Here is a 16,381-nt window from a genome sequence, read left to right on the forward strand (position 1 = left end):
ACCATAGAAGCCTGCGTGGGCCACAAAACTAAAGAAGTCGAGGCTCATGCCTCCATATCTTAACCCACTAAAGAGGCCAACCACACGGCCACACAATCCCACCACTAGTTACCGAAGCAGAGGTGGTTACTTGAGCCACTGTACAAGATACACATTTAAAAAACACCCTTAAGCTACCATAAAACAACCTCCTCAAGCCTTATTTTAAGTACCTAAACTAACAAAAACAATAAACCAAACAAAGTGAAAAGAAACAATAGAGAGGGAGGGAGATAGCCTCTTTGGAGGTTTTCGGTTTTGTTCTTTAGAGAGATGGGAGACCTTCTCTCTCTACTAAGGACGGTAGATTTGAATTTCTGGAGTAGACCGCGTGCTATGTCGATGCATCAGCTAATTGAATCCTTAATAAGAAATAAATCAATACATCAACATGTCGAAGAAGCTTGTCATTAATTTCAGTCTTTCCAAGCTTGAAAACTTATAATTTGATATTTTTTCCTTGCAAAAGTCATGTAAATATGTTTTGAAATACATTCATAGATTCCAAACAACAAACGTTCTTATTGTTACTGCAATACGCGCTAATCATGACGACCCACAGACCATTCCGCTTCTACTCACTACACGTAAGCATATCATCCAGACGAAAGCTGCATAGACTTACTTTTATTTCTCTATCCAATTATTTTTGAAATCCTGTTTTCGTCGCGTTTGGTATGAATTCCAGAAAGAGCCTAAATCCCAGATCCAGCCAACCGCCGTCTTGAGGCATTTGAAATGGAAACCTGACCAAGGCTGTCTGCTTCTGTCAGCATCATCCGTTCTTTGAGCGGCAAATAATGCCGCAGCCATTCTCCAGTATAAACCTGAATTATCACAAAGATCAAGAAAATGAGGAAACGGCAAAAGAATATCAAGAAATATAATGAAATGATTAAACCTGCGTTCTCCAAGCAACTAACAAAAACAAAATCCATGAGTTTCCACCTCCTAATGCTAAAGAGGAATACAATTCATCCACTAGAAAGGCAAACCTATGGTACTTTTTAAAAAAAAAAAAAAATCAAGTTGACAACTTTAGAATAATGTTAAGATCCTGAGGGTTAAAAGGTTTAACCAAATTAATATCCAATAGTCTTAGGGCTTTTGGATCACTGGTTAGATCTTTAACAAAAGATCCATAGCAAGGCAAGATACTACCATTTTGTTAGAGGATCAGAAGTCATCACATCATCACAAAAAGAGATAAAAGAAGAAAATTCAAGGGGGAAAAAAAATAAGACTCAGGTATTAACCTGTTGGGGTCTCATTATCTTTGTATCAGTATCATCCAGGGACTCTCTCCAGTGTGCCAAATATCCAGCCATTCTAGGGATTGCAAATAAAACAGGGAAGAACTCCGTAGGAAATCCCATTGCCCTGATGAGTGAGAATTTAATACATATGTACCAGTTATTTGCTCGGGAAAATCGAAGATACTGTATAATGATGAGAGATGTGAAAACTGTTACTCATCCCAAACTGATTGGAAGACGTGAATTTTAACATTTAGTTCTAATCTAACATTCTCCTCACTTGTAGATTAGATCCCCCTCACATAATGGAGTTAGGGTTTAAAATCTATACTTCTATTCTGATATCAAATTAAATCATTACTTGTTCTAAAAATTTATATTAATGGGCAAGAGGTGTGTTTAATCCTTTAATTATCTTCTAACAATAACAAAGATATTTTATTGTACCTATATATTAACCCTGAGTAGAAATCAACATTTGGATATAGCTTCCTCTTAACAAAATACTCATCAGATAGTGCAGCCTTCTCCAGAGCAACAGCAACCTATAAACAGCATAAAGATAAAGATACGTTCACATCATCTTATTTAAGAAATCCTCATGCTGTGGTATGCATCCAATTCAAAACTGTACCAAATAAATTCAAGCGTAAACTGGACCAGAATGGAATCTTATCATGCCTAGAATCAATTAAGTGCATGCTTCTACAGAGATTTATTTTCCTCATGCAACTTAATGAGTGTTTGCACAAATTTTTTTTTGTTGATAAGTAAATGATTATATTAATAAGAATAGGCATTGCCAAGTATACAAGGGGTTTACAAGAGATAACGCCTATTTAGGAAGAAGAAATGGAAACAAGAAAATCATGACAGTTCGAGGCCATTGAAATTTACAGTTTTGGCCCATAAAAGCAAAGTTCTAACAAAGCGTAATCTAATCTCCTCAAATGAATGCTCCTTGTCTTCAAACGTTCGGTCATTTCGTTCCTGCCAAATGCACCAAAGAATATATATTGGAATCATCTTCCACATAGCTGAGTTTCTAGAATACCGCCAAGGTTTGTCCAACATCCAAGAGTTTGACTACCGTAGCAAGCATAACTCATGCTAGCTCTACCCTTTTGAATACATCTTCCCATCACGCTTTGGCAACCTCACAATGTAGTATAAGATGGTCCATAGTCTCACCACTTTTTTCGCACATACAGCACTAATCACTAAAATCACACTGCGTTTCTGTAGATTATCTATCATCAAAATCTTTCCCAAAGACACTGTCCAAGCAAAAAATGCCACCTTAGGAGACGCCTTATTTCTCCAAATCCTTCTCCATGGACAGTAATTGTTCTGTGGTTGTGTGAGAGACTAGTAGAAAGAAGGAACTGAAAATATACCTTTTCTGGCAGCTACCCACCACAAAGTGTCAAACTCCTTAAGTATTCGATTCCATGGAATGCAAGAGTCTGAAAAAATCTGCAAAACCGCTAACTTCGCAATCTTGGGCCGCCATAATGAAACTCACATTCCATTGGGCCGCCCTAATGAAACCCTCCCTAGACCATATCAGTGGCCGTGGCCTGCACCAACGGCTCCTCTCAGACTAGCTGACATGTTAGACCATCCTCCCGGCCTGTTTTGTTCACGGAGCTGCACCGGTGCCATTGGCTATTAAAGGACCTCTTTGTACGAACGTGTTTGCGGTTGGTTCACCGCCACTATCAGCACCTGAAATGCCCCTCCTCTGTTGCGGCCCACATGTCAACCCACTCTTCCAGACTCCCTTAGTGCATGCGCCAACTTCCTCAATCCCTTACCGCCCCTCTCCTCTGGAATGAAGATGAAGTTTTGTCTGCCACCATCTCCATATTCCCCTAATGCCATGCAGTGACCACGAGCATTAGAGCATCTATGAGCAATAAAGACTATCTCCCTCCCGTAAAGTATCATAAAAATCTTTTCTTTCATCCTTCAAACATTCTTCCAATGCTTTGGCAAGCAATAGCACTGTGAACGTCCCCAGACTCATTTCTTTCATGACTCTCAAACTCCTCTCAATAATGTGCAAATAACTTCCATCCCTCATTAATACAAAGGCTTTTAATTCGACTGCTAACTGTTTCAGAAATCCCATATTCCACTCCCAAGTAACAGGAAACTCGCCATTAAACACCCCCAGCCACCATTGAACTTTGAGTGTACAGAGAGAGAACCAAGCCATACTCAAAACTTACCAAAAGAAGTTCTAATGTTCCCAAAGATGGCATAATCAGCCAGTTTTCAAGCTGCATCTTGCACCTTTTGCATAATCAGCCAGTTTGAACAACTTATGCCATCATGATAATGCCGTATACAGTTTAGATGGTAACTTTGTTCCATTAATTTATGAAGCAGGTTTATCTCTTATAGTTCAGTTCTCATACATTGAGTCAACTACTTGTGATTAACTATGGAGTGAGAAATGTGCCAGTGCTCGTAACCTATTGATCATCTATAACATCAGAAATGTGGTAGCTCATCATAACAGATTGAGCATGACAAACAATCGAGGACATGTTCTGTCGTCATAAAGAAATACAGCATAGAGTAGGAGAAAAAACACCTCAATTAGAGGATCCCGCCCAACAATAGAGAATACTTCCTCTGCAAGTTTCTTTATCACTTTTGCTCTTGGATCATAGTTTTTGTATACACGATGCCCAAAGCCTGACATCTTGCGCTTCCTAGAGAAATGAAATGAAATGAAATGAAATCCCATATTCAATGCAAGGACGTTGTTATCACTTGTAACTACCATAAACAATGGATTTCACAGTAATACCTGTTTTTCACACCCTCAATGAACTCTGGAATGTTTTCAATGGTTCCAATCTCGCTTAGCATCTTAAGCACAGCCTATATATTGAACAAGATAACAAGAACTGTTTAGCAACTGTTTAGCAAATTTTTATTGCAAGCCAGAGGCTAGACCTACTGGACACACCACTGACGACCTATCATGTCAGAGGTGTGTAGAGTGTGCCTGAAATGGGGGCTTCAAGATGCAGGGCTCAAAAAAAAATATAGAACACTTCAAGGAAAAAGATTGAATTATAATATCCTAGGTTAGAAAGTCCATCAATTTGTCAAAGCACATTCTCTTGCATATCGAATTACAGGGCAGCAACTTAGCATTTAACCACGAATCAAATCTGAACAGATTGTTTATTAGCATACCCAAGAACCCTAGATCAAGAAAATCTTGAAAAACCATGCTGAGTTTCATCAATATCTGGTACAAGGGGTTGCTGTGATTTTCTAAAAGTCAAACTTTCATCATTTAGGGCATGAGCATATACAAACATCTATCAAACCATGATTCCCCGCATATAGTTATACTTCAATTTAGTTACTGTCATATGATATTCACAGCACCCAAGAGACCAGAAAAGAGAATCTTTGAACCATATTGCGTACCAAAACATGACATGCATGATCCTCTAAAGGTTTGTAAAAAATCTCACCTAAGTTGGAAAGGGGTTGCTGTTAACAACTCCCAATTGGCCCTATAGTTCCAGTGAGCATGGCAGCACCGAACTTTATCCAAAAGTAGATAAAATATTATTATTATTATTATTATTATGCATAGAAAGTGACAGTAACCTGGAATTGGCCAAACAGCCTCTTTTTCTGAATTACATGCACATTTGACGTACCATAAACATGAAAACATGTATATACATGCATACACAGCATATGTTGATGTTTAAGGATAGAATTCATGGCTTAAAGGCAGATTTTACTCACTGCCATCATGTAGACAGCAACACATTAAGACTCAAAACAAAATTTTGACAAGTTCCATGCATAATTTATTATGTTTGAGCCTCTCAAACCAGCATAAATATGTTCATTGCATCAATAACCCAAGGTTCAAAAGTATGTTACATGTCATAGGTGGTCAAAATCCCAAAATCGCACATAGCATGACACTAAAATAATAGAAATTCATGACACAGATTCTGTCAAAGTCTCTGCAGCAACATATTTGCCTTAGACAATGAGTTCTAAACCCAAATATGAATCATTGCACATGCAAAAACAAAGAAATGATGTTTAGATAGAAATTGACATGATTGTGATTATATAGGTGCTTATTGACATGGCTGTGATTGTTTGCATAAGGCTAGAGGTAAGTAATTGTGATCATACCCTTCTTGCTATTTGTGCAAACAATGAAAGTGCTCTTTTTACAATGTGCACATGCTTCAATGATATACAATGTATAGACTATTTATTGGTAGAGCCCATGTTACATGCACCCTCTTATTATAAAGTTGATGAATGCAATGGACTGAATTTGTATGTTTTGGCTTGGCATGAGATATATATAGAATCACTATATATTAAATGAACAAAGATGAGGAACAAATAGGAAATGACTGCATGAGGTAAATGTTTTTCAAAAACGGGCCATGACAATGAAGATTTACGATACTTGAAGTGATGGCAGATTGCAAAGCCAGAAATGGCTCACTGGTGGGACACCTAGTAATGGCCATCCTAAAGAAACACAAGGTTCTTGCCTTTTACTCCTAGTAAGAGCCAAGATCACAAGGATTACTAACACTTACACATGGGGATAATAGTGTCTATTGGCCATCATCGAATTAAAGGAAAAGAATGTATACGTATATCTGTGACTGAAAGTTGACTAAGAATGTTCTTATATAACTGAAAACTAATTGTACCATATCATTCACCATGTGACATAGTTGCTTACTGAGTATGCAACTCAGTTATTTTGATGTGTTAACCATCCCAGGTAATAATCAATGTGAGGATGATGCTGCAAGACCAGTATGGCTTAGGGAGAAGAGGCACAGGTCTGGCTATCTATATTAATTCATGTTTCTAATTATTAATAATTGATTTTGTTATCTAGCACAAGACTTTGATCAAAATTGAAAAAGTTATTTTGATGTGTTAACCATCCCAGGTAATAATCAATGTGAGGATGATGCTGCAAGACCAGTATGGCTTAGGGAGAAGAGGCACAGGTCTGGCTATCTATGTTAATTCATGTTTCTAATTATTAATAATTGATTTTGTTATCTAGCACAAGACTTTGATCAAAATTTAAAAAGTGCTACCAATGAGTCTATTTCATCCAATAAAGTTCGATTTGTTATTGATCTATGGGTTCTCTTATACCTCCTGGTCATATGAAACTCATTTAAAAGCCAGTCGCATTTCTAACCCTGGAGAGAGAGGGCATCACATGGTACCACCTTTCCTGCATGGAAAAAGACAATAAACTGGTGCTATAAGTATACCTCATTAGCCCCACCATGAAGAGGACCATACAGTGCTCCAACAGCCCCAGCAACAGCAGTGTATACATCAACTCCACTGCAGAGATAGAACCAGGTATGTGACATTAGTGTTAGAGCTGATTTATTTTGGTCGGGTGCCAGGTGCCTACCTTGATGCTAAATGTCGAGCTGCAGCAGTGGAGCAATTCATTTCATGCTCTGCATGCAGAATGAAGAGAATATCTAGAACTCGAGCAAGTCGAGTGTTGGGCTTATACAACCTATTGCCTCTGCAAGTTTGCGGGAAGAAATTATTAATCAGGTTAAAAAAGACAAAAATCCATATCATTTAGAGCAAAAGATGATACGTACAATGAGTCTAGCATGTACAAGAAATTCTCTGCATAAGAAAGGTTGCTAGAAGGGAGAACTGGAGGCCTTCCTGCCATCCTCAAATAAGCTGCTGCTGCGATGGTTGGTGCCTGCAAAACAAAATCAGTTCCAAGATACCAGATAAGTTCACGGCAAGACCATATAGCAGCTGGTCTACTAACAAATTTTCAATTAGACAGGCTTATTTAAGTTCCAAAAACCAAGCATGTCAGAACTGACAACTGTTGATCCACTTTAGCAAGGAATAGAGCCAAAACAATACAGTAAATGAATATGCATACCTTCCCAAGAATACGTGCTATTTGTTTGTCTCTCACTTGTCTTGACTGGTAAAGATCTTGACCCTTTATGAACAAAAATATTCATGAGAAATGTCAACATGTTCATTCATAACAAGGTCAATTAGAAAGGGAACTAGGAGATTGATAGGTATTTAAAAGCGGGTCCCACAAGTAACAAAAGGCTATCATTTCTGTTCTCTTTCTTTCTTTCTGTCTTTTTGGTCCAAGCAAAGTGTCTATTAAATCAAATAAAAGAACTATTGTATTATAGCAAATGCTGCAGTAACATTTTCCATATCAACAAGCATAAGAGGATGCAACTCATTTACATTCTGACTGATAACACTCTTCACAAACAAAGAATAATTAGACATTTGCATCTGACAATGCTAAGCACTTTCTAGTTAGTTTGAACTTGAAACTTGAAAGAACTAAATCGATCGGTCAGTTTGTTTGCCACTAAAACAGAAACAAATTGACCCTGAAGTTAGGAATAAAATTCCACTCCATTCAATCATCAAGACAGATTTAATGGTAGATAATCTTAAGATGTGAAAGTACAGGAAAGTGCATGAAAATTAAATTTAATAAAAAGTTGGAGAAAGCTGACACATTAATATAGTAATTATAACATATTAAATCGGAGACAGATTATCCCTTTCAAGAATAAAATGGGTGGAGCTCACATCTTTTACTGATCACAAAATGAAGCTAAACTTGCAGGAAACAAAGTATTATTTCTGAAATTAAATTGCAGAAATTCCTTCAATTTTTGTGAATAAAAATGGGATGGGATGTGGAAGAACTTCAACAAGCTTTCACTTCAGAAAACATCAATTAATTCAAACACAGATAGACAATGTGCAGCAACACATGGTACCTATATGACACCGAGGTCTACACAAGGAAAAATAACATGACACTCAATACATCAAACTCAAATGATCAAACTTACTCTAAGAGCGGGATTTGCATCAGGATGAAAGATAGAAAGAGCACTCATTGCACTGACAAGTATACCCATTGGGTGAGCATCATGAGGCATTTCCTGTATAATGTCCTATAAAAAATAAAAATAAAATAAGATACCCTCTCAAAAAAATGAAGCATGCTATTTTACTTGAAAGGAAAAAGTCTATGTTCTGCAACATTGTTTTTTTTATAAGTAAAAGAAATTTTATTAATAAAAAAATAGGCATAGCCCCTGTACACAGATAGCATATAAGAGATTGCACCTAATTAAGAACTAGAGATAGATACAAGAAATTCATGGAAACTAGGATTGTTAAAATCTATAGCAATAGCCCACATAAATCAAGTCTTAAGCAAAAGATTTTAAGATCTTCCAGAGAGCGCTTCCGATCCTCGAGGTTCTGGTCATTCCTTTCCCTCCAAATACACCACAAAAGACATGTAGGTGTCATCTTCCACACAGCTGCAATCTGAGGAATACTCTTCAGACCTCTCCAACTAGCTTAAAGGTCAACCACCTTCCCAGGCATAACCCATGCTATCCCAACTTTGCTGAAAAATCATTTCATGAGGCGACTAACTGATTCACTGTTTCACCACTCTTTTTGCACATACAGCACCAATCAATAATAATAATCCAGCGTTTCCTCAAACGAAATGTTTCATCATGCTAAAGATAATACTCAATCTATCCATTCAATTACAAAAACTCTTACTAGTTAAATAATTGGATGTCCTAGGAGAAACACCTTCATTACAAATTTAAGTCATTTAGACTAGCTAGCACAATATCATTTAGAGTAGCTAGCACAAATAGTTTCCCAAATATATGTTTAGAATTTGCCAATCTTTTCTTTGAAATCCCCTAGTCATATACCTTATATGATACATTAAGCTTCTTTAAAGTTTTTTCTTTATTTATTTTATGTTGCATGCTTATGCAATATATGATATAAAAATGCGAAGGTATGAAAATGTTATAATGCATGAAAGAATAAAAGGAAAGGACAAAATAAAAAACAATATAATTGCATGACCCATCTAAAACATTGTTCAAATGATCGATGCATGACGGTACCAGAGCTAAAACAGGAGGCACCTATTAATATATTGCATGTGCAGGACTTCATATATCGAGTGTTGTCCATACCACAGGTATGGAGCCAGAACTCTTGTAACTGCCAAACATTACACAGCACATAAATCTGTGTAGGCCAATTAATGAATAAAATGGAAAGTGTTGTTTATAATGTGTGCAATGGTTTTATGCAGATTTTATTATGTTTTCCAAAGATAAAAGATGTTTATGATGTTATTTACTATATGCTGCATCTATCTACTAGGTATTTGACTTACTTTTGTTTTTCTGTAATAACTACCCAGAATTAAGGACAGTCCTACAGGATATAAAAACTGGACTTGACTTTTTTTTTTTTTTTTTTTAAGACAGTTTATAGTTTAAGTTTCTCGATAGAGGTTGTTGTGTTTGGTTTTAAAGAACTTTGGATCTTGCATTATGATAGTAATGATATGTAGCATTCTATCAATCAGGAAGGAAGTATCACACAGGTGAAACCATACCTTCCCATTCTAAAAGGTAAGAGGTACCATTTACAAGACTAGTAATTCCAGGGAGAAAAGAAGAAGAGGAGAGGGGGGAAGGCAGCGGAGGCCGCGAGGGGGGGGGGGGGGGGGGGGGGGGGGGGGGTGGTTATGGTGGGGCTCATCTTTCATATTTTTACATGAATCTTTTGACAAATAGATTAAAACTCTGTTGTAGTGCCACAAGTAACATATCTTTTGAATTTTCATGAATCATACCAAAAGAGTACTTTGACAAAGAGATGTTGGAAGCACTAGTAAAACTCTATCGTAGTGCCACAAGTAATACATGCAATGCCAAAATAAAAATCCCCCGGATGGGGGGGGGGGGGGGGGTGGTGTTTATGGTGGGGCTCATCTTTATTTACATGAATCTTTTGACAAATAGATTTGAAGTGCTGGTAAAACTCTGTCGTAGTGCCACAAGTAACATATCTTTTGAATTTTCATGAATCATACCAAAAGAGTACTTTGACAAAGAGATGTTGGAAGCACTAGTTAAACTCTATCGTAGTGCCACAAGTAATACATGCAATGCCAAAATAAAAATCCAGAGAAGAGAGGCAGACCAAAATTCCTTGTGGTACTGCAGAATGCTGAGAAATAGCAAACTCCCAGTCTGCAAGTTGACTTTCAGAAGGCAAATTCCCATACACTGAATGAAGGAAGCAAATTGATTCAGAACAAGAAGATGAATTAATGAAGTAACTTCTGAAGATAAATTAATAAAAATTCTCAAAAAGAAAAATAGACATAGCATACAAGTAAAGTAAGCACACAATCAGATGACCATTCAAAAATTGAAGTAACCAACACTGTTTTGTGATAAATAACGTTTTTCATTGGAAACCCAGGTAAAATTAATCACTACTATATTCATTTCTTTGGGCACATATTGAATATTACATTTATATTCGTACAATGACATACCTTTATTTGGAAAATGAAAGCTTATACTAATTGTTAATGGTTATAGAGGCAGTTTTGAGAGGGAGAAGTTGAAATTAATGTTTTAATAATCCGATTTGATTGCAGCATTACTTTTTTACTTTTAAAGTATTTGAGGTTCAAAATTTAAATGACCATTGAGCATTGCATAAAAATAATTCATAAGTTATATTGTATGTGAATAAAAATAGATAATATTAATAGCAATTCCTTTCCAACCTAGAAATCATAAGCTCATAGTTGGTTTTAAATTAGATACTTTATCTAATGAGACTGTTACATGCTAATTATGACAATTTATCTTAATCAAGGAAATGGTAACTTCTGGTTGACATGTTAGTGCACTTGAAGCATATTGAAGTAGACCACAGTAATTTGATATTCTAAATAACGTACCAGTAGAATACTAAATGTTCCATTGCAAATAGTATTTGACTACTAATTATGACATACTTATCAGGTCAGAGATTCTCTCAAAAAAAAAAAAAACACATGCCACAAATTCTGCCTTGTGCCACAAGCCTCAGGGAAGTGTAAAAAAACCACGTTTTCTTCTTCAGTTCCAACCCAACCCTTTACTGTCTTAACCAGAGAAAAGACCCCAGCTGTGCCGCCTGCTTCTCCACTCTTTTCTTTAAGTTTATTGCCAAACATTTGGGAAGAAACTCTCTAAGAACCGTAGCAACATTCAGGTAAGGCAAAATCAAGTAAAAAGAAGTGTGTTTTTCCTTCTCTGTTTGAGTACTGGGCTCACTCTTCAGGCCTACTAATTGTTGGCTGTCCAAGAAATTGAGAACAAGCCATAGCTCCATCCATTTCACCCGTTGCAGCAACCCTATGGCCAACAACTTCTAATTGAGAGGATTAGACCACCCCCCCCCCCCCCCCCGGGGCGGGTCTCCCAACCAAAAAAAAAACCGAGTAGAGGACACCAGATCATAAAACTCTGAAAAAGCATAAACTTCCCAATCCAGGACATCTCTAAAGAATGTAGCATGGGTAGTTCCATTGGATAGAACTAAGAGGTCTGCAATAAAGGATTCTTTCATTCTTGCTATACCATAGAATTCTGGATAAATTTCCTTTGAGTGCCCTATCACCACATCATATGTCATGCCAAAATTTGATTTTGGATCCATCACACACCTCAAAGTGGGTATTAGTAAAATATGTATCCCATTCTCTTCTTATGTGCTTCCAAAGCCCCACCCAATATGGCCCACTCACCTCATCCAAAACGCCATCCTCTCCATGCTTCACCATGCACCTAGTTATGTCCATTCCTTCTTTGACTGGGTTCCATCTATGGCCATGGGTTGGAATTGTGATCATTAAGATCACCAACTCCTATGCATGGGGCATGCATGCTGGCCATAGATTGATTATAGTCTTTGTATCATTATATGTGTATGCAGGATAAAGTTTAAATTAAACATGTCCTTTCATATATGAAAATCAATTGTGTTATGATATTTACAGCTGTAGTTGCTTACTAAGTATTCAACTCATATTTGTTTTTATGTGTTAACCATCCCAGATGATGAAGAATGCAATGAAGAATCTGCAAAACAGGCTTAACTCATGGAGACGAAACTCAAACATAGTTTTATTGTGCCACTATTAGAAACATCAATTATGTTTCTAGTAAAGATTGATTTTTATATGAAAACACTCGAGGTTATGGTTTTTTTTAACAAGTGCTACATTATGACTTTTAATAATTAAGTTTGAATTATTTTAATGTTTATGGAATAATATTCTTTTTGATTGTATAAAAAAGAGAGGGAGTTCAAATCACTATTAGGCTGCATTTGAATTGCAAGATCGTCTCATCTCATTCCATCTCAACATCTAAACACCACAAATACAAATACTTTTTCAATTTCAAATATTTAACTTTTTCATCTAATCATTAACTAGTTATTACAACTTTCTCAAACTTCCAAATAAAATACAAAAAATAATTCAATTTTTCCAAATCCCAAAACAAAAATATTTTAACTTTATAATATTTTTATTCAACTTTTTCTCTCATTTTCCGAAACTCGATTAAACATATTAACTTGAACCATTTTACTACTATTCACAAATTGTTTCACTACTATTCATAAATTTCTCATCTTATCTCAACATCCAAATGAGAGTCATGGCCCATAGACACCCACAAAGGCGCACAAGAAACAATCTTCTACATTTCTAAAAGAATAGATTATCGCAAAATCTCCCACACACTTTGCCAACTTCTCCACTATCTTATTATCGCACATTAGAAAACCTCCCCCAAACACCCCTCTAGAGGCTAAAAACACCGATTCCACATGATGAAACTCCCACAAGCTCCAAACAATGCCCCTAGACAGAAATTCTAGCTTAGTTTCCTACAAACATATAATATCAACCTCCCATTGACAAAGAACCTTTATGATTCTAAGGTACGTGTCAACCTCATTCAACCCTCTAACAATCCAAGATAGTAGATTAGGCTACTATGACTTGAATCCCCTTGGCCGGTCTCCCCTTGGCTTGACTATGACTTGAATCCCCACATAACATCATAATAAAAGATAACCTTGTGTTAGTTATGAGATAAATAGGACTCAAAGCCATTTGGATCTAAATTTTATTTTCGCTCGGGTCTCTCCTCATTTCTATGCATATGCAAGTTGAGGCTAAGGCTTAAAAGAAGAGAAGAAATATATTATTTCTTTAACTCTAGGATGTGTAAGGCACTTGCAAGTTATTAAAAAATGTGTGCGGTACAGTTTGTGCAAAAGAAATAGAGTTAAACGAGGGGAAAAAAATAGGAAAAGCTCCCGAGTCTTGAGTTTGTCAAGACTTCAAAAAGAAAGAGGTTACCTTTTGGAGAAAATGTTCTAAAAGGCTGCAATTTTGTCTTTTGTGTGATATTGTATATATATAGTCTAAATAATATTTATAATATATGTATACAATCTATATCCAAGATATATGTATATAACATATGTATATAATATAAATGGTTGACAAAACAAAGAAAAGAGAATGAATGCTTTTGTTTTTTTATCACACATTAAGTCACTTTTTCAACTTCTGAAGGTTTTTTTCTTCCCTTTTTCGCACAAACCAATAGAATGCAAAAGCTTATATAAAGATTTTTAAGAAGTGCAATTTTTTTCACTGTATTGATTGATCGATAGAATTTCTATGAAATTTTTTTCACTCTCTCTCTACACACACTAAATGAGAAGAAAAAACTTTGAAAGTTGTCAGATTCTTTTTTGCAAACCGAACATAAGCATGACAAATAAGAATTTCTTTTTTCCAATGAAGGAGGCCACACTCCTAACCTGTGAAATATGAATTAGATAGAATATCTTTATGTTAAATGAGCATAAGATTCAAAATTTTCCAATCTGAGGTATGCTTCTTTTCTAAAAATTATATTTTGTTCATGGATTCATGTAAACTTGAGATTTGGATGTTATTGATTCCATCATGCATCCGTGTTGATAATTGGGGAGAGAGAGAGAGAGAGAAGACAATCAATTTAGCCAGGTTTCCTTGTGTAATTCTAAACTTCCATATCCGTTAGTTTATAAAAACCTATTTTCTTTCTCATGCTTTCTCATTAAACCTCCAACTCACTTTTATTACAAAGAAAAAAAAAATAACTAGGACTTAAATGCCCAGTGAACTTAAACTAGATTTCATTTTGCTGGAGTTTCCTATTTCTTTCACCATGAAATTAAGGAGGCATAATGGATGACCTATGGACTCTGCTGATATACAGATAGATTCTGCAACATCCAGAAACTCAGAACTACAGTACACCTGCTCAATGTCCTTTGCCATACTCCACAATACAATCAACAGTTGATGTTCAATAAATACCCATTGGGATGCATAGATAGTGATTCCTAAGGAATCTTTTTCTACATAAAAAAAATAAATAAAAAATAAAAAATAAAAAACAGTGATGTTATACTAGGATCCCTCATAATGACTGTTTTTGTTATTAGAAACTAGTAAATTTCTATAGAGTACTTACTTAAGAGGTAGGCCACATCCAAAAACGTGCTACTTTCAGCCAACTCCTCGATTGGGTAGCCTCTATACCTAAGGATACCCTCATCGCCATCAATATAACAAATCGATGACCGAACAGGAGCTGTGTTTAGATAGCCAGGGTCATACAGTTTGAGCCCCTTTTCATTCTTTGCTGTTGTGATCTGTATATCCAGATTAAAAAATCAGCTCACCTAATGTTAACTCATCAATATAGCAAGAGTACAAATCCAGAAGCCATGTCGAAAAAGAATATACTAATCCACTAGCCAAAAAAATATCATCGTATCATCCTAACTTAACATTTGAAAAACCACCCCGATATTCTGATCATACTCTACATTTTCCCAAAAGTTAAGCGACCACAAAAATAGGAACGAACCGAGAAGACAATAAACTAGAGTACTGTAATCAAACCAAATCAGAAAATAAAACCCGACGGATGTCCGACGAACTAATTCGTTAAAAATGACGGAATCACCATCCCTCTGCTTTTTTTTTTTTTTATTTATCTTTTCTAATATCTCCCCAGCCACCAGAACAAGACAATTTTAATAAAACAATTAAATGGATAAACAAACCAAAATTCAAATGAAAGCGAAAATCAAAAGACCCAATCAGCGATCAAGTCCATTTTTTTCAGAAGAAAAGAGCTAATCTCTAACTACTACATATATGTATATCTATCTACCTTCTTCAAATCAGTGGATTTGACCGTGCCCTCCTCAGAGACCGGAACCTGGTACTTCTTACCGGTCCTCTCGTCGATGATGGTCAGTGATCCTCTGAGGTTGCCGGGTGGTGGGACCTTGGTCTGAGCGGAGAGGCAGTGGGGCTCGAGAGCTAACGCGGCGTCGATGGGCTCGGCGGACGCGGTGAGATGCGCAGTCAGCACGGCCAAGCGGCCCCGCGCCACCACCACCGGTAACTCTGCCCCTTTTGACATTCTCTAAATGACTAGTTCTTTTTTCCCCTTTTTTTCTTTTTGGGATCCTGAAGACTACAGCAAGAAGAAGAACGGGCAATGAGATAGCAGAATAGAAAGAAGAGGTTTTTAATTAAACAATTACAAAAGTAAAAATCGTGAGATTTTTCAGGATTAACATGTAAATAAAAAAAGAATAAAGGAGAAAATACTGAACTAATTGATCAAATTCATTCAACCGACACTCGGATTTATTGAAGGTTTGCAAGTACAGTTACAACTTATATCCCATTTCCCTCGCAGGAAGAACGAGAAAGACGCAGCGAATGAAAGTGAAGTTAGGCAGAATGGCAGATGACTTGGAAATGATTCGAAAGGGACCCACGAGAAAGATAAAGATAAGGCCAATTCTCGGGAAGCTAAGTCCATAACTGTCTGGTGACAGTGATGGGTTTGGGTAAAGACTGTAGAGTGAATTCTCCCAGAGCTAATTCAAAGCTGTATTTAGGGTTGGAAAAAAATTAAAAAATTAAAAAATTCAAGTGTTGACTGTGTATTAATTATAATAAAATTAGAGTTTTTTTTAATAAGAAATGATATTTACAATCGTGATTGTGCAAGTGACAT

General features: G+C 36.3%; 1 protein-coding gene across 2 annotated transcripts; it reads right to left on the reverse strand.

Annotated features, from left to right (window-relative positions):
* Window positions 1-431: 431 nt before the first annotated feature.
* Window positions 432-16,127, reverse strand: LOC122307617 (citrate synthase, glyoxysomal-like). 2 transcript variants are annotated; one of them, XM_043120598.1, is made up of 14 exons: window positions 15,972-16,127; window positions 15,521-15,829; window positions 14,813-14,993; window positions 10,407-10,492; window positions 8,219-8,323; window positions 7,264-7,326; window positions 6,962-7,071; window positions 6,760-6,879; window positions 6,611-6,686; window positions 4,117-4,190; window positions 3,898-4,018; window positions 1,743-1,840; window positions 1,296-1,419; window positions 432-866 (listed from the first exon to the last, which is right to left on the reverse strand). In XM_043120598.1, the coding sequence occupies exons 2-14, from the start codon at window positions 15,773-15,775 to the stop codon at window positions 735-737; spliced, it is 1,545 nt and encodes a 514-aa protein (XP_042976532.1). In that variant the 5' UTR covers window positions 15,776-15,829; window positions 15,972-16,127; the 3' UTR covers window positions 432-734. The 2 variants fall into 2 exon arrangements, with proteins under 2 accessions (XP_042976532.1, XP_042976533.1); XM_043120599.1 differs by lacking the exon at window positions 1,296-1,419.
* Between the last annotated feature and the right edge of the window lie 254 nt (window positions 16,128-16,381).

Source organism: Carya illinoinensis, chromosome 4 (genome assembly GCF_018687715.1).
Source record: "Carya illinoinensis cultivar Pawnee chromosome 4, C.illinoinensisPawnee_v1, whole genome shotgun sequence".
In the NCBI taxonomy this organism is placed as follows: Eukaryota; Viridiplantae; Streptophyta; class Magnoliopsida; order Fagales; family Juglandaceae; genus Carya; species Carya illinoinensis.